This window comes from Pseudopodoces humilis, chromosome 1, assembly GCF_049639895.1.
Source record: "Pseudopodoces humilis isolate 2021_Gansu_Grassland_sample_001 chromosome 1, ASM4963989v1, whole genome shotgun sequence".
Taxonomy (NCBI): Eukaryota; Metazoa; Chordata; class Aves; order Passeriformes; family Paridae; genus Pseudopodoces; species Pseudopodoces humilis.
In genome coordinates, this window is record NC_142200.1 from 100412136 (window position 1) to 100438193 (window position 26058).

Genomic DNA, 26058 nt, shown 5'->3' on the forward strand with positions numbered 1-26058 from the left:
TGTCCAACTTAAATTGACTCTCTTTTCAAATCATTGCCCATTGGTCTATCGCTACAGGTAAAAAATCCGTCCTCATTTTTCTTGTAACTCCCCTTTAGATAATACAAGGATGCTGTGTCCCCAGAACCTTCTCTTCTCCAGGCTAAAGTGCTCAAACTCTTCTACTATTCGTAGGAGAAACTCTCCAGCCCTCTGGGCATCTTTGTGGCCTCCTCAGGATTCACTCCGAAAAATCGTTCTTCTGGGGAAGGGGTGTCGTGGTCACGGGCGACCCGCGGACGGCGCGGCCTCAAGGCAGAGCGGGGGCAGGTGCGGGGGCGGTGACAGGGGCAGGGCCAGATGCGGGGCAGGAGCAGATAATGGGGCAAACGCGGGGCCACTCATCCTCCGCCACCGCCCTCTCCCGGCCGGGCAGCGGCGCGGGGCGGGGCCGGGGCGGGCCGCTCCTGTGCCCGCCCTCGGCGGCGGCGGCGCCCGGCCTCTTTGTGCCCCCCGCCCCGGCACCGCCCGTCCTCCGCCTCGCCCCGCCCCCGCTTCGCTCGGCTCCGGCCGCCGACACTGCCGCCGAGGGGATCGGCGGGTCAGCCCGCCCCCGCCCTGCTGCGGGGCTTCCACGCCTCCCTCCCCGCCCCGCCGCCGCTCTAGCCCGCCTCGTCCCTCTGCCCCCGGTGCGGGCTACTCGCGGCCGCCTCCCCGGGCTGCCTGTGAGCCCGCCGTGCGCGCTGCCGCCCGGAGCTCCCCCGCCGTCGGGGATGGCGCTGCTGGCAGCGCCCGTGAGCGCCTGAGGCGGAGGGGCGAGCCCGCGGCCGCCGCGGGAGGAGGAGGAAAAGGAGGAGGAGGAGGAGGAGAGATGAAGCGCTTCCAGCCGGGGGTCGCGCTGCTGCTCTCGCTGCTGTGGGAGGTGAGGTGGGCCGTGGGGGGAGCGCTGCCCTGCGGCAGCCCCGGGTTCACCCCGCGGGGATCCGCCATCGGTCGCGACCTGGAACTGCGCGGCTGGCGGAGGGGAGCTGCAGCCCGCACCCTGCCGGGGGGCGTGCGCGGGAGGTGATTTATTTTTGGGGTTAGTGTCTTTGCCGTACGGGCTTGGCTCCACGGGCAGTGCGCGGTCCGGAGTGCGGGGCCGGGCTGGGCGAGACCCGGCGCGGGTGCGGTGGTCGCGGGTGTTGGGGGCGGCCGGGCTCGCCGGGTGTCCGGGGTCTTACTGCTGGAGCAGAGGAAGATTATCCGCGGTGTGATGGAGCAGAGTAACACGGGACCTGTACGCAGGGGCACAAGCTGCTGCAAGCTGCCCATTCCCAGCAGACCGGCACACTGTCCAGGGGACGCAAAGCCTGCGCTTGTCAATAAGGGTTAAGCGGAAGGTGCGTCTCATATTTTCATTTTAAGTGGCCTTTCCTGGGCAAAGTGTCCATTGTGAGGTAGGTAGAGGTGCGGCGGCATCGGCTCGCGAGGAGCCGTGGCGTGGTTAAACTTCTGGGAAAGCCTGGCTAGCGCAGCTTTCGTACTTACAACAACCAGGCAAACAGTGAATTAGGAGCTTTCGTCAATCGGAGGGGGGAGTTGTGCCACGCAGCTCTGGAATCACAGAATAGTTGGCTTGGAAGACACCTTAAAGATCGTCTTGTTTCAACCATCCCTCCCATGGGCTGGGATGACACTGGATCAGGGGGCTGGGAAAGCAGCTCTATTTTTTCCAGCGGGCGGATCGGTAGATGTTGCGGGGTTTAACCCCGGGGCTGGAGGCGGGCAGGGGGCACCAGAAGGCGCCCTGGGGCGGAGCGGTGCGGGCACGCTGCCGGGTGCCGCTCCCGGGGCCGGCCCTGCCAGCCCGCCCGAGGCAGCGCCGGGACACGTGCGGTGGCAGCGTGCCGGGGTCACTTCGGAAACACCCGTGGGCTTGTCTTGGGCACAGCTCTGCGCTCATAAAGCCCAGAGGCAATGTAGCTGAAAGTGACAGAGAGGTTAAAGAGCTGTGTTGCCTCTGTGATGGAGCAGTTCAGACAGAGAATTAATTAATTTATTTTTTTTAAACGGCATGCCACTAAATCCGTACACGGAAGCCAGAGTGCTGGCTGTATAATTACCCTTTGGTAATGGATATAATTCATGAAAAATATGTTTACTACGTGTTTATGCCACCTACGTAGATGAATGATTTCTGGTGTGTTGCCCACTGTGCCATCCAGTATCATCCCATTAAAACACTCGGATGAAAATCGTCGCTTAATGTAAATAAGTGTAACACTTCACAAGTTAATTGATTTGCATCTCCTTACCCTGGCTGTAAACCTGGCCCTGATCCTGGCCCTCAATTGCTCTTGACTCCGCAGCAGCTCTTCAGAAAGCAGGAATAGCAAAATGTCGATTAAATGAACCAAACACCATCATTTCCCTGAGGGATTGTGTTCATCTGAGACTGTGAAAGGTTTCACCCCTCCAGGATCTCTTTGATTAGATGTCTCTGCTCTCTTGATGTGTATTCTGCTGAAAAAGATCATTCGTGCCTGAAAAAAGTAATTTGCATAAATCCTCACTGGATCTAGCCAGTGTTGCTGTTACTTAAGCTTTTGTACTCGTTTTAATTGTGGGGTTATTTCCTCCTCCCGCCCTTTTCTTTTAATCTAGAATGTTTGTTTTGCCATCTGGTTTTGTGGAATTTTTTTTGTTTCTTTTTTGGAAATTCTTAGGTTGCCTATTAAAATGAGATGCTGTGTAAATAAGGTTATATTCTGCAGGCTCAGAAACAGAGTGCTGGTGGTTTAAATAACTTAATCTGAGACATCTGGTTGTTTCGAAGATTTTTGGTACATGAAACTTTTGCTGTCTTCTGTACAAAGTTCTGTACTGGATATTATCTGAAATAACATTGCTGCAATTGTTTTAAATCTGTTTGCAGCTTCAACATGATCTAAGTTATTACTGAACAGAGCATGGGCTGAGAAACACGGTTTTCATTCATCATTTTGCAAAAGGCTCTGACTGTTACCCAGGTACTGTGGGGAGGAACCCATTTAGTCCGTCAGAGCACTATGCAGTAGTTTACTGATTGTAACCAAGTTTTCCTTGATTAGATTACCCAAAATACTTGTAAAATATTTGTGTGTTGCAAAACCACTATTTTCGGTTATACAGATGAAAGGAATTAACTCTTTAGCAATTAAGTATACCTCAAGTTCATGGTGGGTGTGAGTTTGGATGTGGGGAGTGTGTGTGTTTGTGGCTTTCAGGCTGAAGCCTAGTCAGTAGCTGGCTGTGGCAGTCTCCCACGAGAAAGTGATGGATTTCTGTTCCTGATGTAAAGGCAGAAGATGCAGAAGAGGGGCTGAGGGGCAGGGGAGGGAGTTTGCATGTGTTGGTGGGTGGTTTCATGGAGGTGATTAAAGGCATTGCCATCGAAGCAGGATTTACACATAAGAAATTGCTGGCTCTTGATGCTAAAATGCCAGTCCTTGTCTTGTTCTAGACAAGCTTGAGATGCACTAATTACAGAAACACCCAGAGCACTGTGATGGTGGGAGAGGGGAATTAATTTTGAATTCTCTTGTGTGATGAGGGTTTTTTTCCTGCAATCACAAGGAGCATGGTGGAAGAAAAATCTCCAATCCCAGGACCCAGAAAGCTCTGCTCTGAGAAGACATTATTATTAGGTGAGAAAAGCCAAAGATGCCATGTGTTTTGCTCACGACTTAATTGCAGTTGAACAGTTTAACAAGCAAGGTAAAATGAGGTGGACAATTTGACAGGTAATTTTGGTTCTTGCAGGAAGAAATGAAGATTGTTGAATCTTTATCTGTCTTTTTCAAATTAATTTGGCTACTTGGAGATGGCAGTGTGTTATTAACTGCAGTTTCTTGAAATGCCCTTTTTCACCAGAAGCCTGGATGTCTGATATACCCACAGTACTGGGGTATGTGATTTCTGCACTCAGAAATAACCAGTAGTCTTGCTTGCTAGCTTGGCTTGCTGTTCTGTCAACAAGACTGTATTTTGTCTCAGTTGGCTCTCATTTTTATGGAAAGATTTGAGGAGGTCCTTGAAGTGATGACTGTTCGGGGCATATATCTCAAGTTTTTCTGCTGCTCCTTTATCAGTGATCCCAAGGGCTTTGGTTGTTTGAGCTTAAATGTGACTTTAATGAATAGTAATGTCTTTGGAATGAGGAAAAAATAAACCTAAACAGACAGTCCCCCCACCCCCCTGTTGGAGCAAGCTTATTTTCAGCCTGAATGAGGGCACCAGTGTCTCTGTGGGGCTTCTCAGACTGAGTGCTTGCTTTCTCTCTCACAAGCTGTAGAAGTGCTGGCTGGAGGAGAGCTCAGTAGCTGAAGCTCAGCTCAGGGATGGGGAAGCTGAACAAAGCTGTTTCAGGCTGATAGAGGACCCCATCTGTGCTGCAGTGGTAATAAAGGTGTTTTATTGTTACTGCTGCGGAGAAGCTTGCTGGATAGCCTCACCTTTCAAAACTGTCGAATAGACATTTTTTTTTAGATGCCTAAACTTTTGATTGGCCCCCATGTTACATCCAGGAGAATCCAGGAGCTAACACAAGTGTCTGAACATTTAGGTTAAGCTTCTTCGTTAAGGTGAGCAAGGCCTGCAGTAGTTGCTGTAGGTGGTGAGTGGTGTTTGTGGGAATCCCTCTACAAAGGTCTCCATGTGGCTATAACAAATTGAGAATCTCACTTCTGGAAGCACTAGCACTGATGTTTCTACTCACAGTTTCTCATTACTGAGAATTATAATGTGGATGCTTGATAGAAACACTCATAATTGGATGCTTGAAAAAAGTGATCAGTGCAGTCCTCTTTTTAATTTGTCAGATGAAAGATACTACACTAGAGTCAAGTGCCTTTTTTAAAAAGAACAAGAAAATGGACATGTCATAGGAACGGCAAAATGTTATCTTGAAAGAAAATTCAAATACTCACGACAGTCTGTCATACAAGATTTGTTTAAGTAAAAGCAAAGTTGGCTGGTGCTCCTCTGTTGGTTAACTGCTGTGCTGAGCTTTTTAGTATTGTTTTTGTAAGTGGATTTCAACAGGAGAGATTTTATCAAATCAGAGAAAACAAAAAATTTTTCTCCTTCTGGAAGAAGTTTGTTTGTAGATTTTCTTTGACTGTTTGTGGATTTGTTGGGGTTTTCTTTATAATTCTTGTAGGAACAAGAACTTTAAGATGGGGAAACCCACCACTCTTAAAGAAAAAACCTGCGCATTTTAATGGTGGTAGGCACAGGTGGAGTTTGAGAATTTGTGAGAATTATGGGGGCCACTCTATCCTCCCCTACTCTTCTCTTTCTGATATTTTTTTCTATCCATTAGTAGCAAAGTTTTCCTTTATATAAAGTACTGTAAGTGAGTATATACTCTTGAATATACACATGGGCATGCACACCATTGTTGTTGTCTCAGTGATGTCCCTCTCTGTGGAATACAGATACTGCCCTACTGATGTTTTAGCTCTTGTTCTTTCAGTGGGGGTTGGGGAGAGTAAAGGGAAAAATCTATCCCAAAAATTCTGCTAGAGGGTTGTTAGTGTAGATGTGTCTACTAACCCCCTCCTGTTTTTTAGTTTTGGTTATGTAACAGACTTAGCAGCTTAAACAGTTTCTGGTGGGTTTTTTTCCTTACCCTCCTGCAGCTGGTTGCAAAGCAGCTATTGCATTGCTGAGTGAAGGCAGGAAAGAGCTTTCTTACAATTTACAGTTTGGAGATCCAACTGGTGCTGGCAAGCCTTCCCTGCCTTTTGACAGCAGTGAGATGGGCTGTGATTTCCAGGCAGGAGGACTGAGCTCACACTCTTTACTCACTTTGCTCCTGCTGAGGAGGAGACAGATTTGTGTTGGTTGTGGGTAGGGAATGGGTGGCCGACTGCCATTTCCATCCTCTAAGAGGAGGTGCAAATGGGTTTTTTTGGGCTTGGTTGGTTTGGGTTTTTTTCTTTAAATTAGAAAAAGCATCTGTAAAATCTTTTTGTATTTTCTTACATCAGTCAAAAATATTTAGCACTTTCTATTATGTTCTCTTCATAAAAGGGAAGTTGTGTGACTCTCTTTCCTCTTGGTACTTTCCACTCAGCTAATGCAGGTGGCTGGAAGGTTAAATTTGGCCAAAGCAAGCCCATAGACTTTGAAAATGGATTTAGCTAAAATCAGTAAAAAAAAAAAAAAAAAAAGGTAAATTGAAACTCTGGTTTAATACAAATTAATTTTGGTTTTCTCCACTAAGAAGAGGCTTAGAAAAACTGCAATGAGTATACCCATATAGGGGCTTGCTCTGGTCATCAGTGTAGGCTGAGTTTACAGGCAGAAAAAGATTAATGCTTAAGCTTATGCTACAGAATTTAAAATAAAAAAAAATATTTTAAATATTTACAAACATATCTTACTGGGGCAAGGTAGCTACCAATTTACTTCAGGTTTGTTGTGATATGAAGTAAAATCCATGTGAAAAACCATTACATAAGGCTAGCATATTTTACTTTTTATGTCTAATTTTTGACAACACTGTTGCCTTGTATCCTCAGCAATGCAGCTGAGTTTGTTTTGCTGAAGGTATTGTTGAAATCCTGTTAGTTTGTTATGGCAAATATAAACTCTCTTTGGACTAGTAAGAGGCAAAACCTTTCTAAAAGCTTTTTTTTGTTGTTGTTTGCTTGAATACTGTTTTTTGGAAAATGAATCTAGATCTGTCTGAAGTCTGGGGACACAGCCTGGGATCCTGGGCATTAAATAGCAGTTTCAAGACAAGGAAAAGCTAAGGTCTTTAATAGTGGATATTCCTGATACCAGATCGGCAAGATATGAGATGAAATGCCATGCCTGGTATTTCAGAAGGGCATGAGAAGAGAATCTGGGTTTGTTGAATGTTTTTTCTTTTTTTTCCTGTTTGAGAACAATGTGTCTTGACAGGTTTCTCACATATTAAATGGAAGAGTTATCACTGCTAAGTTAAAAATGTCTTTCTTCAGAAGTGTGTCTTCAACTTCTTGCTAAATAGGTGTTAGCTACACCTGTGTTTTAAATAGCTCAGCTAAAAATCTTTTCCTACTTTCTCAATGACTCAGCTTTCAGTCTGGTAAATTTTTTAAAGGAAAGGAACTATCAAGAAGTGGTTTCTTATCTGTATCTCATGCAATGAAGGTGTGGGTTGTTGCTGGCAAGGATGGTCTCTAATGCTTGGTTTTGCCAGCTCCCGCTGCTCTAGTGACCCTGGGACAATGAAAGGATCATATCAACGCACTGATGCTGTGAATGACTAAGCCAAAAAAAAGGGTCTGGGGGGAAAAAAAATGAGAGTTTTCCATTGCTTCAGCAGAGATTTGTGCCGTGGTATAGCATCATGAAACTTGATGCAGCAAGGGAGGAGGGAGAATGTATGGCTTGGAGCAGGACTGCTCATTTCGGTAGCAGACTTCTTGTTTCAATGCATTAGGTATCTCCTAATGGGAATCATAAAATCCTTTGGTTGGAAAAGACCTTTAAGGTCACTGAGTCCAATGGTAAACCTAACGTAGCCACATCTACTGCTAAAGTGTGTCCCTAGATGATGCTGCATTTGTACTACAGTGGAAGGCAATCATGGAGACCTTTTCTGTGCTCTGCTAGAAGGGGAAACAAGCAGAATCTTGATTTTTTTTTTTTTTTTTTTTCCCTTTGCCTGAAAGATGCCATTAGATACTATGCTGGAAAAGTTATTCTTACAGTTTTCCCAAATCACCTGCCAAGTGTCTCAGCGCAGGAGCTGATGGCCTCCCTGACCTTTCCCATCTGTAGGGCAGGAGAGGGTCATGGATGGAGACTGTGCTTCTGGGGAAGCTCCAGCATTAGTTGCAGCCTTGGAGGGACTGTTGTCCTCGAGTCCAGCCAAAGGTAACTGCAAACACAGCACTCCGCTGCTGCACCCTTCACTCTGCCTCTCTCATTTGGAGGTTTAAAAAAACTCTAAAACCTTGGGCCTTCCTTGAAAGTGATTGTGAAGTGATCTGGGCCTTAGTTTCGAAGTTCAGAGGCAGTGGAAAGTGGCCATTTGTGAAGGATGAAGGGACTACACCTACACTCCAATCCTGGTTGCATGCAAGCCCTCTGTAAGCAGCTCACTCTTTCCAGCTGGAGTAGGAAAGATGCTATGCCAGCTGGCTCCTACCTCTGACACTGATACGCATCAGACAGCTAAAGATCTGGCAATAGTTTTGAGGATGGATCCTTCCTTCCCAGGTCTTGTGCTGCTGGAATAAGATGTGAGGTCTGTGGAGTCCAGGAATGTAGCCAATACATCTAAAGATTTGTCCTTCTAAGGTAATTACCTTCAATGTTTTCTTATGCCTTTCTAGTTACATGCATTCCAGTCTGTTTGGATCTTCCCTGGGAGTATGAAGAAGTGGAGAACCCTGAAATGAAGTTAGTATGAGAGGAACGTGAGCATGTGGGAAGGTGGCAGGGATCTCACTGGCAGCAGACTGAAGATGATGGGTAGCACGTGTTACTCTTGATGTGAGAGGAGAGTTTTGTTGTGCATGTTTATCTTTTTGGGCCTCAGTCAGTGCTACAAACACCCAGGGGAGAATGATGCTTTTGGAGACTTATAAAAGTAAATAAGACTTACTCTGCTTAGCTTGGTCTTGCCAGCAATGTAGTTGCAGTGACAAGCTTGTGCTGCTGTGGGATTAAGAGCAGGTAGTGTGCCTGTGATCCAGAGGGTTTGGTTACCAATAAATTAGGAGCTCTGTATGGGAGCATATACTAGCAAAGAAAAATAAAATCAATGACTGTAGTAGCAAAGATGGACTCCTTTTGAGTTGCTGCAAACTAGGGTTTTTTTGGCTGGCACAGCTGTGTTTTTCTGCATGCATGTCTGATAGCTGTCGGTAGACCAACAAAATCCTTCTGCATGTCCTGGTTGGAGTCTGTATTTCTCCCTCTCTGTACAGGAGATGCTCAATGCTTCTTTTCTAACCAGTAAAGGCCAGGTGTTTATACCTTACTGGTTTTGGCACAGTCCTTTCAGTGTCAACACAGGAGATTGATATCCAGCTGTGCAGCACTTTTCAGAGATGGTGATAGGACAATAGACAGTGTAAGGGTCTGTACCTGAGAAATTGCTCAGGTGTTGCTCAGTGTTTTGTTTTTCCCAATTTTGTTAAATCCCTTCACTAAAGTGGATAGAAAACCTGTTAACTTAGTGAATTCTTTTCTGCTTTCCTCATGGTATCTGTAAATGTGGAAGCAGGCATTTCTCAGTCTGGTTGGGGGGTGACTGTAAGTGCTGCAGCTTTTGATGCAAAAAGCAGGCAAGGATGAGTCAAGCAAGTCTTTTCTTTCATTTCTGCTCCTTGGGTGGGGGGCGGGAAACACATTGCTCATCGCTACAGATAATTCTCTCAATGCTGGTGTAAGTGAGATCCAGGAATTCACTGCTGGCTCTCTTACAGTGTGAGTTCCCAGCTCAGGGCCTTATTTCCCTGCTGAAGTTGGAGCCAGGGGTTTAACCTGTTACAGGAAGGGTAATGTGTATAAAAGTCCACCTTCATTTATTCAAGTGCCATTAAATTTGGAAGAATCTTAGTCCAAAGGAGAGGACACATGATCTCTGAACATGCTTTTCTCAAATGGTCAGACAATTGTCTAGCCTGAAATAAAAAGAGGGAGGATGAGTGTGTGAGAAGTTTTAAATCTACTTTTTCACAGTCTGCTTTTCTTTTTCAGGCTGACATAATGTTTTAGTTTAGGGCAAATTAGGAAGGAAAACTCCAAATGGGGATTTCTTCAGGGAAAAGATTGGGGATACCAGTATCATAAAGTCACCCCAGGACACATAAGATGCTCCTATCTTGAGTGCTGTCTTGCCTATCCCAAACATGAATCAGTAATGACAACCATGATTTTCAATGTTTTGAGCAGCAATGGTGTAGAAGATTCCTGTTGATCCTGAACTATCAAGCAGCACTGTCACGATGGGCCCCACCGTGTGCCGTGGGCTTTCACATCAGGGACCCCCGTTCTGCTCTGATCTGCTTGTTGACTAAAGCAATTCACATCTTCTGGCTATGATACAGAAATACTAATAGCATATGGGATTGGGCTAAAACTCTTCAGAACTGGGTCATCATGTAGTTTGAGATAGTGTAAGATAATGTTAGGCTGCTTCATTTTTTTTTTTTTTTTCCCTGAAGCTGAAACCATAGTGTTCTCTGTTCCTAAACTTGTGTGCATGCATCCCTGCATAAAGTATGTTAGAGTGCTACACTAAGGCTGGGTGTTTGCCTGCATATTCTTAGGATGACCTGCATTTCTAGGGAAGCTAGGGAGCAGGGGGGGGGCATAAGTGCCTAATAATAGCTGGATACTACAAGTTGCATAATGTTGAGGAAAATATAAGGCAGTTTTGGGGCTTTCGCATAATACCAGCACCATGCAACCAGCTGGACTTAGCGCTGAACTTGCAGCATGGTGGTGGAGAAGTGTTTCAGGATCTGCAAGTGATCTGTGGATCTTGGAGCTTCTGTTTTCTGAAATCCAGGTCTTAGATTTCACATGTGTTCTCATGTGCTGTGGGTAACATTTCTGATGCTGACTCCTTAAAGCCCTGAGTGAATATTAGGAAGTTGGGTCTCACTGCACCCTGTATGTGGCAATCATCTGGATAGGTATCTGCAGTGTTCCTAGAAGGCATTGGATGGGACCCTGAAAATGTTGTAGGAAACACACTGGAATATGCCCAAAACCTGGCTGGTGAAACTTCCTGGTGTGGCTATGCAGACCCACACTTCCAGCTCTGTGTGCGCGTCTGCCTGTCACAAGGCATCCTGTGGGAACGCATTTAGGTTGCAGCTTTACCTCGTTTTCCCTGTGGATGAAAACCATGGGCGCAGCTGTGGCACAAAGCCAGAGCGATTTGGATTAAGCTTGTTTTAATTCTGAAGTAATCTTGACTTCCTATTTTTATTAAAGCCGTAATCCTGGGCTCCATCCAAAGACCATTAAAAGTCAATGGAGACATCCCACTTGCTGGGACAGGCTGCCTGGAGAGTGCTGGATGCCTTTGGTTTTGCTGTCTCAACCAGCTTGAGGTGCAGGTGACCTTTGCTCTGTGCAGCTTCTGGAGCCCTGTGGGCAGGAATGGGGGTGTCTTCCCCGGGCTGAAGGCACACACACTGGAAAGTTTGGTTGCCTTGAAGCAGCTCTTGCTGTCACTCCCCTGTGTACCTGCACTGTGCAGCACGTCCACCCACGGAGCTGCCGGTGTAGCTCTCCTTGGGGAAGCAGCTACTTTAGCCGGCCACGGTCACTGTCCATGTTGCGTAAGGAGAAAAGCATCGTAGTGATTATATAAAAGAGATTATGTAACTGGGTAATTTGGTAATCGCCTCTCTGGTGAATGCTAAGAATAGCTCGTGAATATGCATTTATATCTGTGATAGCCATCCACAATGATGAAGTGCTGGGAAAAAGTGGGTGCTGGGCAGTGGCACAGGGTGAAATCCTTGTGCCTGCTGGGTTTGTGTTTGCAGACTTTGCAGCTGTGTCACTCCTGTGCTGCTGTGGTGAGACTCATCAGCTGTTGTTCCCCCTGCCCCACACTGTGGTGTGACCTGCTCCACAGGTGCAGTGTAGGTATCCAGCTGCTCTTGATAAGCCTGTGCCACCTACCTGTGGCATCCTTATGGGGATGTACAATGCATAGGCAGAGTGGATGATGGAGGAGGGAACACATGTTGCTTCTCCATGAATTTGGGCCATTTTCTCTTTCTCTTGATTCCCAGAACTATCTGTTTTTCATGCTGAAGTTGCCAGCTCTTCCCCCCACCCCACCCTGAAAAGTGTCTGGGAGGTGCTGGACAATTTCCAGGATCCTGGTGAGGAGTGAGAAGGCTCATTGCCTGCAACAACTGAGAAGACCATGTGTGCTTCAGCCCCACTCTTACTTGCATCTCTGTTCCTAGGTTTATTTCTCTCTTGCAGAAGGGAGGGTGACTCATAAAAAAAAAAATCAGCTGTTGCCAAAGCCAGTGAGAGCTCTCTGATGCTAATTGAAGTCAATGGAGAAACTGTGGAGGAGATGGGTGCTGTTCCTTGTAGTCTCTTAGTCCTGAGAAGGCTGTGCAGGGGTGAGCTCAGGATAGCTTAGGAGAAGGCAGGAAGCTGGATGAAAGGCTGTGGCAGGGGAGGAAGTGAGCAAAAGAAACTCTCTGAGCACTGGTGGTTCAATTTGGAACATCGGTGCTGGCTCTGAAAATATTCCTGCAGTTTTCAGATCAGCTTCTGGAGTCTGAGTGGCTGCTGGCTTTTTGTTGTGGGTTTGGGGTTATTTTTAATTTTTCTTTTGTGTGATTATAATTTGCCTTTCCATTTACCCAGTTTTCCACCTTTTCTCATTGCTACAGCTACGCCTTATCTACCTTGAATTGCTTTTTCAGCTCCTCATCTCTTGCTGCCTGAAGCTCAAGCTCTTTAACCTTATCTTCAAGCTGGCACATAATCCTCTCTCCACCTATGGCTCTGACCTGGTTTCCTCCTCCTCCTCCCAGCCTTGCTCTGGACTGTTGTTACACCCTTCTTGGCTTAGGATGGCTTTCTTCTCTCTTTTCTGCGTTATTGATTTCATGATTTGCAATAGTTTCCACTTCCCTGGCATCCCTGTTCTCTTTTTTATTAATGTTTTTTTCTGTACTTTCCTCTTTTATTTCTTTTCTCAGCTTTCTTCAGTTCCATCTATGATTCAACCCTGGCACAGCCGCTTCCCACGTGGGTTTTGCCTCTCCCATCATTTCTTTACTTTTCCCTACTTGCAGAAGGAAAGGCTGTACCATCTTCCCTTAAAAGTGCCTTATAAATCCATTTCCCATGTATTGCAGTTAGGTGTTGGATGCAGATTAAAAAATGTAATTTAAATCCTTTTCCCTTGAAAGAAATACACATTCCCGTCCTGTCCCTTTTGCCTGAATATCTGTTTCCTAGAATGTTTTTTCTCATTTTTGTACGTTAGACTAGAGATTTGAGAGTTCAGCTTGCAGCTTCACCCAAGAATTCCCTTTGCTGATTCCTTGTTGCTGTTCACTGCCTTGTGTATACACCCCTTCTCCTTGGTATTTATGCCTTCTCCTTTTAGCAGGCTATCAACCCTGGAATGTGCTGCTGTTGTTGTCAGGACAAAAGAGTTTTAGGGGAATATTTTTAATAAACATATGGTTGTTGCATAATGTTGATGGAAAGTAGGCAGAGGAGACTGTATGTGCAGCACCCTATGAACTGTAGAAGACAAGGGCAGGCACAGACCACGGATAATATGAAATTATTTTAATGCCATGTAAATTCTCAGGTGCTTAATGGACTTAATTTTTCAGTCTCAAATTACACATCTGGAAAAAGATGTGACTAAAGTTGAAAGTTTTTGTGCAGAAGCATGTAAGAGTATGTTAGAGCTGTTACAGGAGCTTCTGTAATGTGAAAACTGTTTAATTTGCAACTGTACAGATACATTAAGAGTAGTCCTGTCTGGACTGATGGGCAAGTGTGAAGTAGTGAAAAGTGAAGGAAGCCAAAATTCATGTACTATGTTAACTTTTTAAAACCAGTGAAACTGAAATGGTATCTCATTTGCATCAATTTTAATGAAAAGTATGTATGTAAACTCCTGCCTAAGATCAAAGAAAAACATTAATTCTTAGTTTCATGTGGATAAGATGGTTCAAGATGCGTAAGAACGGTAAAAAAAGGTATGAAGGCAATTTCAACATTTGGTGCAGAGATACCATACAAGAATTTGCTTTACTTTTGTCTGCCTTTCCAGTGTCACATGCAGCATGTATAATCTGACTCAGTTTAGTAGCAATTCTTCTGAAACCTCCAGAAACTCGCACTGGTAAGAAGGAGCAGAATGGGTTCCATGTTTTGGGAGTGTGAACTTGAATCCTAATTGGTCATCTGTTCCCTTTGAAGAAAATACACTGTAAAGATACTAAATTTCTTATGAAGGTTCCAGTTCAGTTAAAATAGATTTCAGTTAAAAGAGATTTCCAAAAGCAAATCCAGCGGAGGAAAAAAAATAAGCAGTGTCTGCAGATATCCTGCTGTCTGGAAGAGCCTGATGGAACCAAATTAATAACTTTTAAGAAGTTCCCTTTTGAAATGTTCCTGCAGCAAGCCTTTTAAAAAGAGAGAGGCTTGAAAGCAGAAACCCTTTGTAAAAAGTTTTTCCTTCAAGCAAGAACATTTAGACATGATGTGAAGCAAGGTTGTGAAGGGACAGTTAGTACTGGATTTCCTGATACTGCCTGAAGAAAGCTTGGCTGCCTTTTTCGCTGTGGTAGGGATGGTACTTGTAATCTCAGTGTCAGTATTTGCAAGTGTTACTCTGGCCCTGCTGGTGACTCCCTGGACATCTCCCTAAAGGTGACTGCCTCGTGTGTGAGGGTTGTACACAGCCGGGCCTTGAGGAAGGACTGAGGTCTGACTCCGAAACCATCTGCAGGAACAAATGACTCTTCCAAGGGAATTGGTCTCATGTCTATGCAGGATTGCCAGATGTGTCTGGACCTGACTCTCCCTCGGCCTGACAGGTGTTTTTGCAGCCATTTGATGGCAGGGATGTGCCACCTTTGTGCCTGTGGCCCCCACTATGATGGTGACAGCTGGCAGGGCTGGCATCCTTCTGCTGGGCTGGGTACAGCTCCTGCCTGCCCTCTCTGCCTGCCCCTGCAGGGACAGAGGTGCTCACACTCAGATACCTGTTCCTGGAACATGGGCTGATGGTGGCAAAACTACATAATGTGTCTGACTTTAATACCCGGCTCTTCAGCTGCTGGAAAAAAGTCACTGTTCTTTTCCCTTTCAGTGCTTTATGTTGTTCTGGAGGAGAAATTCTTTCTTAATGATGTCCTAGACTTTGATATACGTTCTGTATTCATGGTAACAGCTTCTCCAACTATCCATCTTCCAAATTAGATTAAATCTACTTGTACATTTATGGTATTTCTTCATGCTTTATTTAAACACAAGTAATCAAATAAAGAACAATTCGTGCTGTTACGCTTCAGAAGTCCTTGCCAGTACTTAGATTTTTATGGGAAACCAGAATTTTGCAGCTGATTGTAATGACAAAATGTGTACTTGTCTGCCATCTCTCACAGAAGGATTTCATAGTACTTAAGCAATATTAAATACGTCATAGCATGTTCCAGTCACATCCAGCCCAGATGCGTAGCCTTGTACAGATGGGTAAGTGGGCAGAAAGTATTGTAAATGTCGTGCAGGGTATTTGTAGCTGAGATAGAAACTTAAGATTTCTGATTCCTGGTTTCCTACTCCAATTCAATAAAAGGCAACTGCTTTGACCTGACTATAAACTTTGCAACAAGCCCTTTTTCATGAAGTTATAAACATGGGTGTTTTTTTTGGAGTTCCAAGCAGGGCATCATGTCAATGGCACAGATATGTACAGGCATGTGAGTGTCTGGAGGAAAATTTCCTGTGTTGGACTCTTCTACATGTGGAATTATCAAATTGTAACCATAATATTTATTCAGTGTGTCGTGTTAGTACTGAGGTCAATAGATACCTCCAGATTCTTACCCTTAGTCTTTTGATTTATGCATTTGCACGTTTACCACTCAACTGTACTTGTATTGGGATTGTATTCTAGACTTAATGACTTTCTGATGATCTAATTAACCTCAGCCTGTTAGTGATGCCAGTGTTTATTTGTGTAGAAAATGAATTGATGAAGGTGTCCACCTGCATCTCACCTCTTTGGATAGCTGACTAAATCTGTTTAACTTACTGTTGTCTTCATAGTGCTGCACTCTGAAATACCACAGGAATTAATGCTTGTGTGAGGTTCTTTGTTTTTCCTTTTTTTTCTTTTAAGCATTCATTGAATATGCAGTCCTAAGACAGTCTAATATTTGCAAACTTGGGTCAATGCTGCTGAGTAGATTAAGTCAAAATAGAAATAACAGCACATCAAAACAGTTTCAGACTTTCAAAGGCTATTTTTGTTTTAAGCACTTCCAAAAGCTAGTGAATTGAAAGTCCAGGTTTACAATGTGTGATGAGACTGGAGAAACGTCTCTGAAAAGCTTGGCATTCACCCAGGGTGTGGGAGGCCAGTTTTGTCTCCTTTATGTCTGCTGGATGAATCCTTGAAAGTGTTCCTACCCTAGATGGGGTATACTAGAGTTGATGTATGTCAATTGTTGACATTATCCCTGTTTTCCCCTTATAAAGGAACTATGTGCTAAGCTAGGTGGAAAGCTTCACCATCACTCAGTGGTTTAGATGCTCTTTGAAGAGAGACATGTTTGCAGAGTTTATTCCAATTATACCCCTTCAGAGACTGAACATAGAAACTGAAAGACAGAAAAGGGTGAGACATTGGGTCTGTTGGTTGCAATAAAATAGCATGGCCTTGTCTTGGGAAGTGCTTACAGAGGGAATTTGAGGAAGCTGCTTGTGTGTGTTGGGAAGGAGATAATTCTGTCCTTGCTGCTTTTTTACATTATGTCCTAAAAATTTTACTACTATCTCCTGATAGAGATAGGATGCTGGTGAAAATAGGTGTTTGCACCTATATTTATTCATTTAATGCAAATGCATAGAATGCATAAATATATGCATAATGTTGAAAAGAAACACTGCCAGCACAAAAGTTTGAGGTTCTGTCTCCTCCAATTGCCTGAAGTTAAATTTCGTTCACTTCCAGGAGAGCGAGAAAGGGTCCTGGGTGGGAGATAGAAAAACAGACTTGCCATATCCTGGCAGACCACATTAGTTGGGTTGGGTGGATCTTGACTGCAGTTGCTACTGCACCCTTCCCCTTTTACCTCTACGTTCTGCAGATCTTTTTCTACACCTAACAGATGCAAAAAACCTCAAAGGAAGATTTTTTGTTTTGTTTTTGCTTTAGGAGTGCAGGAAGCACAGTTTCGGGATCTAAAAAATACAGTTACGTGCCCAGCTCTGTAATATGAGAGGGTTTCTTGGAAGATTTCTCTTTAAGTTTCTTATCAAGCTGGCACTATCTGGAGTTTACCTGCTGCTACATCTTTGACTCATATGATGACATGAAATATTTATATTTAATAAATAGCTCATAAAAATCTGTCTCCCCTCTTTTTTTGTACTGAGAGCATCTCATGGCAGTGTCCTGAATGTTGCACATCTAGGCAAGGACTGTGGCAATACTGGAGAGATACATTTCAAATAATCACCATTCTTCTCCAGTAACTAGGCAGATGGGAAGGTGGTACAGTGGAGAATGTCGAGAGGGCAGTGCCTAGTATGCCTTTTCCAACTTTACAGACTGTTCTAAAACAGATCCATATAACATTTAGGCCGAGAGTACTGGTAGTATCTTTTCTAAGCACCAGATTTTTTTACAGGGCTGTTGTATTCCTGACATTGCTGTGCTAGTTCATGGTACCTCACTCAGCTCCTTCCTGTCTGATAGGGGCTAGGTTAAGGAATTCATGCTGAGGCTGGTTTTGGCGCTTTTTCCTTTAATGAACATCTTAAGGCAGTCTTAGATACTTACTTCAAATTTTATTTATATGAACTGATGAAATGTCCATGGAACTGGATATTTGCTACATTAAGTGGTGAGTTTATACATTCCTGTCTAAGTCTGTCTTATGTCTGCTGCTCTAATTTGCATTATTTTTTTCCTGAATATTTTTAAATAATCCAGTGATTTATATTTTTTCTGGATAGTTCAATTTTCCAATTTTTTGTTTCTGTGGCTGGTGACAGGGCTGGCAACTCAGGATTGATTTAACACTCGCCATCTCTGTTGGTATGAGAGACTGTCCAAGTGCTCTATGCAGTGAAACCAAGAGAGAAAGAGTTTTAAAGTAAAAGCATGCATATCAGCAGCATTAATCCTACAGTTCCTTGTAGCAGTGTGTAGAAGTGGCACTCCGGGTTTCTTGTTGCACACTGTGGATTTAAGCTTGGAGGAAACCCTGCATCTTGAGCCTGTGATCACAATCTTATGCGCATAAATAGTGCTGGGTTTTACAATGTCCCCCAAGAATTTTCTGTTCTGCTTTCAGGCAGTCTTGAAACAAGCTGCCTACATGTGTGCCTTCAAATAAGCCTCAAACCTGACCTGGAGGGAATACATCTGTGGGTGGATACACAGCCCAAGCTCCCCACCTCCTCAGAGCTCTGCCTCTCACATGAGGCAGTTGGCAAAGTTGATAATGAATCCTGGTGATGAGGATGACTTTTTGTTTGGTGCAGAAGAACCCAGTTTAAACTGTTGTTGGAGAAAAAAAGTTACTTCTTTAGAGCTTGTATTATGTTAGAAGTAATCAGTTTCCTCATTCATGTCTTCGTATATTTGAATATATTTTTCCATCCAGTGTTTTTGTGTGATCATCTGTACTCTGTAGGAAGCGGTATACAAGTATGGTCTCATGGCTAAAGGCTGTGTCACTTAGGAAGGTGGGGTTCTGCAGTTGGCTCTGCTGTCAGGCACATTTCTTTGTGATCTTTGTCCCATATTCCTCTTCTAGTTTAAGAAATTATAAATTCTATTAATAGGTAGTCTTGGAAGCCATGGATTAAAAGCCATAGGAAAGACAGATGAGTTCCAATAGATTTAATTGAGCAGATCCTACCATTAACAGAGGTGAGGAAGAGGGATCTCTGATATCCTTTTCCTGACCAAGTACCACAGAATTTTCTCTTGCCATGTAACATGTTGTTTCTCGTATCAAACAATGCTCTCTCTGACTATGGGCTAAGGGTCCTCTTTCAGTCTGTACTGTTTCGTTTCGTGTTTAGGAGGGTTTTTTTAGCTAATGAACTTAAGACCTTTAATAAAACCTTGTTTTTAAAAAAGTAAAAAGATCTGGATATCAGTTTCATTCCCTCTATTGAGAACTTCTGGGATTCTTTCTTCTGCTTTGTTTAATGGCCTTGAACACCTCTACTTTCTCCTTGAAAAGCCTTAGGCAGTGCTTGACTTGTAGTACAGTTAGCATTGTACCTTAAGGAGCCACAGGCACTGCCATTGTGTAGTGTTAAACTGCTCCATCATTTGCCAGAGCTGTCTTGTTCCTCCTGCACCTTCAGTCAGGAACATGGGTACATAGTTTTGCAAAAAATAAGTAAGTTCTATTTAAACCCATACAGTTTTGATCTGAGATTTGTCTTCAAATGAATTGTAACTCTAAGCAAAGTTCATTCACAATGTCTAGAAATTAGGAATTCACCATGGTTTTCCAGATGCTTGCCTAAGTTTGTCAGAAAACGTTTTAAATGAGAAATATCTTCCGGAGGTTTTTATTTATCTGAAAGCCACAAAAAGTACTTTGTGTTTCATGCCATGATTCAACCCTAGCTGGCAACTAAACACCACATAGCTGCTTGCTCACCCTCTCCTGGTGGAATGGGGAAGAAGATCAGAAGGGTAAAAGCCAGTAAAGTCATGGGTTGAGATAAAGACAGCTTAATAGGGAAAGCAAAGCGAGAAATTGATTCAGTGCTTCCCCTGGACAGGTGGATGTTTAGCCATCCCCAGGCTCCATCACACATAACAATTACTTGGGAAGACAAATGCCATCACTCTGAATATCTTCCCTTCCTCTTTCTTCCCACACCTGATATTCTGAATGTGACACCATATAGTATGGAATATGCCTTTGGTCACTTGAAGACAGCTGTCACAGCTTCTTATGCACCCCCAGTATCCTCCCTTAGTGAGGCACAGAAAAGGCCTTGGCTTTGTGCAAGCACTGTTCAGCAATAGCTTAAATATTCCTGTGTTATCAACAGTGTTTTCTGCCCAAATTCCAGACCTAGCTCCATACTAGCTACTGTGAATCAAATTAATGCCACCCCAGCCAAAACCAGCACATTCTGTATTGCTAATTCCATCTCATTTACATCATGTTCAGGTCCCACACTATCCAGTACACCCTCATTAACCCCCACCACCCTTCACTCACATCCTTCAGTATAATATGTAGATATCATTCCCTTAGTCAATGAACATTGGATTAATTTATTCCATAACTTAGGGGTTCCATCTCTTACAGGGAGCACTCAGGACAGGAGAGATGGTGTGGAGTTCCTTGTGTGGTATTACTGGGTACCACAACCAGCTCAGGTCAGGTCACTGCTGCACTTGCACTGCTTCTTGTAAGGCTTGTCTTCTGTTGGGTCTGGTGGTTTCTGTAGTTTCTGTGGTTGCTGTAGTAATTCCCATAATATACAACTCAAATCCTGGGTTACAGCAGTAAAAGTATTTCCATTACAATCTCCACCCCTTGTCCCTTTGGACCAGACCTTAGGGTTTAATAGTGCAATGAACTTGACCCTGCTGCAGCTTGGATTTATCAATAGCCTGCAGTTCCTTAGGGTTGTACTTGCTCCAAGTGGAGCCTTATCTATGAGCCAGTTTCTTCAGGGGTATACCTGCTGTGGTGTGGACTTTTCCATAGGCAGAGTTGCTTTGAGACGTACCTGTTCCCCAGCATGGCCTTTTATCCATTGGCCCCAGTCCCTTTGGAGGTACACCTGCTGCAGCACAGACATAAACACGGCCACACTCCCTGCTCTGGCATGGACTTATCTTCAGCCACATGCGCTCGGGAGCGTTCTGCTCCAGTGTGGACTCATCCACAGGTGGCAGTCCCTTTGACTTGAGTTCACACTGGAATTCCAGCCTGTCCAGCACAGCAGCGATGCTCTGGTCCTCTGCCAGCCCAGGCACGTTGCCACAGCTGTTACCAAAATGTTCCCAGGCACAGCAGATCAAGATGATAAAGCAGTACAGGAAGCAGTGAAAGCTAAAAGCAGCCAGTAATGAGCACCAGACTCTGACATACAGTAAGGCAAGCAAGCCTTGCAGCCACAGGGGCTTGCTGATTAATACCAAACAGCAATAACAGCTATAAATTCCATCTAGCCCCTTCCAGTCTAACCTGTTGTTATCTCCAAATGTTCAAACCCCAGGCTGGCACCCAAAAAGGATGGCTGTGGTTTAACTCCACAACAAGGCACCACGCAGCTTCTTCCTCACTCTCACCTAGTGGAATGAGGAAAGGAATCACAGTGGTAGAAAAAAGCATGGGTTGAGGTAAAAGCAGTTAAACCAACAGTTGTGCCCAAAAACAGAGCAAAATGAGGAATACATTCGCCACTTCCCATGGGCTGGCAGGTGTTCAGCCATCCCCAGGGGATCAGAGCTCCATCGCACATAGTGAGTGGTTACTTGGGAAGACAACTGTCATCACTCTGAACATCCCCCTTTTCTTCTTCCTCCAGCTGTATATGCTCACCATAGCGCCATAGGTTATGGAATATCCCTTTGGACAGTTAGGATCAGCTGTCCTGACTGTATTTTCCCAACTTTTTGTGCACCCCCAACCTTCTTCACTGGCATGGTGCTACAAGAAGCAGAAGCAGTGTGTAAGCACAGCTCAGCAATAGCTAAGACATCTCTGTGTTATCAACACTGTTTACAACACAAATCCAAACTAGCTACTGTGAAGAAAATTATGCCAGCCAAACTCGGCACATTTCATCATGATGCTTTCGTGAAAAGCACCGTCAGTAAGCTACCATACAGCATGTGTTGCATTGCTCTTTGGGAGGTGTTGGTCAAAATGAAACACCTTTCTAAATCCCCATCTAGCCAGTTCTCAGGCCATAAAGTTCAGTGGGACATTTGCAGGGGTGCGAAGAGATGCTCTTCCTACTTGTCGTGGTTTTGTGTTTAATTGGATGGTCTGTGTCTTGCAGGCATAAGATGATCTTTGTGGTTGTTTATGGTTTTATAAATCTTCAGAATGATTGGGTTAGTATTCTTTGGCTGCAGCTCTACTGAGAAAGTCTGAATGTTTAATGGAGTATTGAGTACTGCATAACTTTTCCATGTATGAACTCGAAGAAGGTGTTTTGATGGATTGGTTGGTTTGCTTCTTAAACTCTGTAGGGTCAGAGATTATGTGTCTGAAATGTTTTATACGTCTTGTGTAGGTTTTAGGTAATTAATATTTCATGCTTGCCCCCAGATATGTGGTAGTGGTTAAAACTCAATTAAGTGGTGATTATACAGAATGATGAATATTTCATTTCTTTAATATTAAAATGGAAAAAAAAAGTATATTGCTGTCACGCTGGTTTTATTTCAAAAAACTTAGTCAAAATTGGCAAGATTGAAAGTCTTGTTAGGGTCCTGAATTTATTCTGCTGAAAGAATGCAGGATTTCTTTGAGTTTAAAAAATGGATTCTGTTCTCCTTTACAAGGTTGTTTCTTCTTGCACCTTTATAAAAGCCTTTGCCTTGTTCAGTTACAGACCAAAATATTGTTCTGTTCACACCATTTATTAATTGAGCTCTTGGTAATTATATATTCAGAAACATGAGTGTCTGCAAGACTGAAAGAAATCAGATGGGTGAGACAAGTGTCTGTGTCATTACTGTGTCTCGGGTGGTGGCAGGTGCTGTGCCAGGAAGGGCCACAAGACTGCCCACTGTCTGAGATCCGTTTCTTTAATGCCTCCCAACATATGGACCACTTGGATCAGAGATATTAGGGTGTATCTCCCTTTTTATTTGGTTTAATTACTGATTTGGATCTGTCTTCTGTGGATTTGTCGATTTCCTTTTGAATCTGTCATTTTCTGCAGTTTCCTGCATCATCATATTTCAGATTATGTCTGTGTGCTGTGTAAAAAAGTACTTCTTAAATTAATTTCCTGCAAGGAAGAGGGGCACTTACTGAAACTATTGTTACAGGGCTTGGCAGATAATAGTTCTGTTCTTGGCCTCATTCAGCTGTGCATTCAACCTTGCTCTTCCTCATCCCCAAGGCATCTGTTTTCCAAGTTGAAGGCTCCCAATCCTTTTAAAACCTTCTTGAAAGGCAGATGCTCTATCTGATTATTCACTGTAGTTTTCCCTCTTTGTACATCTGATTTCTAGCTACAAGCACTTCTTGGAAAGCAGAAATAAGGACTTAGAGGTGCACTTTAAAATAGGGGAGAAATTGGTCACTAATATCTGCTGAAAATTTGGGATTCACCTCCTGTATGGGAAAAGAGCTCAAACTGATCTTTAAAATACAGCTGATTTTAATGTCTAAGCTTTTAAGGAACTGTAATAAAGTAACTCATTGGTTTGAGTTGGGTTCCAGTGGCGTTACTTTTAGTTGCTTTTATTCTGCAAGGGGTTATTAGTGTAGTAAAGGACTTTCCAACACAGAGAGCTAAAGTGCATGAAACCTACCAGAAAGCACATATTGACTCATGCCTCCTGAAGCTTCACTCCTTTTGATGGGGCTGGCTAAGGGGGAAATTTTTATGTGCTCACCTCCTCTGAGAGAGACTAGTCTAGTTGAATTTTCAAAATTCAGTGCTCAGAGGCTTGCTGGAGCATACCTGTAGGAGGAGATGGACAGATTTTAGCCTGAAGGAGTGTGGATAAGTGCAGCTGTCAGAAGACAGTTGGAATACACGTCCTGCTTCTGCAGCCAACGCTCAGCTCCCTCCTGCAGCATGAGCATAAAGACTGCTCATCATCACAACTGGCTCTTTAGAGAGCTGTATTAGATAATGGAAGTTTTATTACGTGGTTTGTAATTATTATTTAGGATTAAGTTTTGTTTCCTATTGCTGTCCTGCCACTGCTGTGATGGTGTCTTATAGTGGTGTACCAAAGAGCATGGCCAATATCTGTTCTGGGTCCTCTTCCAGTGAGCTGAGTAGTTTTCCCTATAAGAGGCTCAGTTTTGTATCCTATGAAACTTCATTGTAGACAAAGGAGAGAAAGTAGAATTTGTTTCATTATGTTTGAGGTGGGTGGGGTGTGTGTAAGTTTGCAGGGAGTCAGGATGGGGTGTTGGTCTTCTTTTCTGTCTTTTAGCCTGTGTTGTTGAGGGAGTGCAATTTGATGCTTGGTGCCTGTTGGATTTTCTGAGCCACTGATGCCTTTATGGTATATCACAAACATCTCTTAGTGCCACAGCTGGACTGAGAGATGGCAAAGGCGCCCATGCCAAGACATAGGCCATGAGATGAAGTTGGGACTTCCAGGCTGTCAGGGTCTCTTAATAGTGATCTGTCCTTGAAAATGGTAGGCAAATTTGACCACTTGTGGGTGTATATGGAGAGTCAGAGATTAATGGAAAATCCTCAAAACACATTCTGCTCTGCATTTTGCCTCCCTTATCTAACCCTGTCATCACAGTAATGCCGCTATGGTCACAGTGGTTAGATGGAGAGGAGCTGAAAATTGTCTGTAGATTGTTAGCATTCATATCCGTGTAATTTTCATCCATTTGGGTATGGCTGTAAATAAAGAAAATGGATCCTTTTGAATATTAATTTGATTGTCTGGACTCAAACTCCTGGTGAAGGAACTGGATTATATATTTTGTTCTGTGTTGTAGCAGTCAGATTACGTAGTTGGGCTGTTAACTAATGCTTGAGTGTGTCTTATATTAAATACTACAAAGCTCAGCTGCTAGGGATCTTACCTGGTGGGTTGGTTGCTTTTTTTTTTTTTTTCATGTGAGCTCCAGGTGCAGGTCTATAGTAACTGTAAGTTTGTTCATCAGCATAGAGGTTTTTTGATAAATCATATGCCCATGGTTTTAATGTTCCTCATGGAAAACCACAAGGACTTTGGGTGCTGCTTTCTCAGAGACATGTTGCTTCAATGATTTGCCCATTCTTTTTCAATTCAAATGCATGCAGCCTGGTTCACACAGGTCTTTGTACATTTTAGTGTTTCTATATTTTGCTGATGTATGGCTAGTTACATTTTTTTTTTCTTTTTGAGAAGGGCAGTTATAAGCACATCTGATACTTAGAGTCAGTGCTTTTTATATCATGTGAATGAAGAGTGTTTAATGCTGTTCCTTAGACCTGAGCTAGCTGAATGAATGGCATGTGAAGTTCAAGCACAGTAATCTTGGTTCAGTTACAGCTCTAAATTCTTCTGAGAATTTGAACCATGGGTACGCTTACTTTTTTTGTTTTCTTGTGAAATGCAAGTAGTATTATACCACCAACCAACTTGACTTGCAGAAGCACAGGAACATGAACAGTAATGTTTAGTTTGGTTGTTTGCAAAAGAAACTGGTGTCAGATTCCTTGATACCTGATGGTTTCCTTGATGTTCATCATACTGCAAGATGGTCTTGGTTTGCTCCTGCTTGGATGAAAACATAAATAGGTAGTCAAAATAAGACTTTATGCATCTGTGTACTATCATCCTGCTCCTCGTGTTTTCTTCCTAAATCCAATCTAGACTTCAAATAAATTTGTGAAATTCTTGGTAGGCCTTCTTCGTCCTGCCCTTTTCCCAAACACTGGGAAAGACTTTCAGTAAACACCTGCAGCTTCCTTCCTTGTTTATCTGCAGGTCCTGCCATGGACTCTGTGCCATGAATGCAAAATGCGGCAGCAGTTAAGTGGGTGTATCGAGACCAGTTGCTGTCAGGACAAGAAATATTGCTTCATTGTTTGCTTTTACCCTCTCTTTGCGTCTTCCTTTCTGTTGTGTCTTTTGTTTTATACTTTGATAGTCCCTATTCCCATGCAGCCATGGCTGGTTCCTGATACGGGCTTCTGGATGCAGCCAATGATAAATGTGCAATAGCAGTCATCCTGGAATACCTGGGAAGTAGAGTCAAACTCTACTTCTGGTGAATTTATTTCCCGTTTATTTTTTTCTGCTGCTAAGTACAATAAGCAGCTGTCTACCAGAAGAAACTCTGGTGAACCAACTTTCCCACTGTTGATTTTTCCTTCAGTCCATATGGATTTCTCCTTTAGAGTGAGGGACAGATGTCCTTTGCCTGCTCATTTGTGTAACACACCACTGGTTGCTCTTCTGCCTTGAACTCATAATGAAGTAACCTAAATGATTATAAAAGCTTTAGTGTCAGCTTCATTTCATTTTAATAGACCAATAAAAGCAACCAGTGTGCAAGTTGCTGGCTCTAGTACACCTGCATAAACCACTAGCAAAACAATATTACTGGCTCTTGACAAAGGAAAATGGCAGTGACAAATCCAAGAATTCACTCTGAAAAGAAGTCAACC

General features: G+C 43.6%; 1 protein-coding gene across 1 annotated transcript in view; it reads left to right on the forward strand.

Annotated features, from left to right (window-relative positions):
• Positions 1 to 612: 612 nt before the first annotated feature.
• Positions 613 to 26058, forward strand: part of VOPP1 (VOPP1 WW domain binding protein) — a 61474-nt gene continuing 36028 nt past the window's right edge. Inside the window, exon 1 of the mRNA XM_005519097.3 lies at positions 613 to 901. Coding sequence (XP_005519154.1) covers positions 851 to 901 — 51 coding nt within the window. The 5' untranslated portion in view covers positions 613 to 850. The remainder of the gene's footprint in view (positions 902 to 26058) is intronic.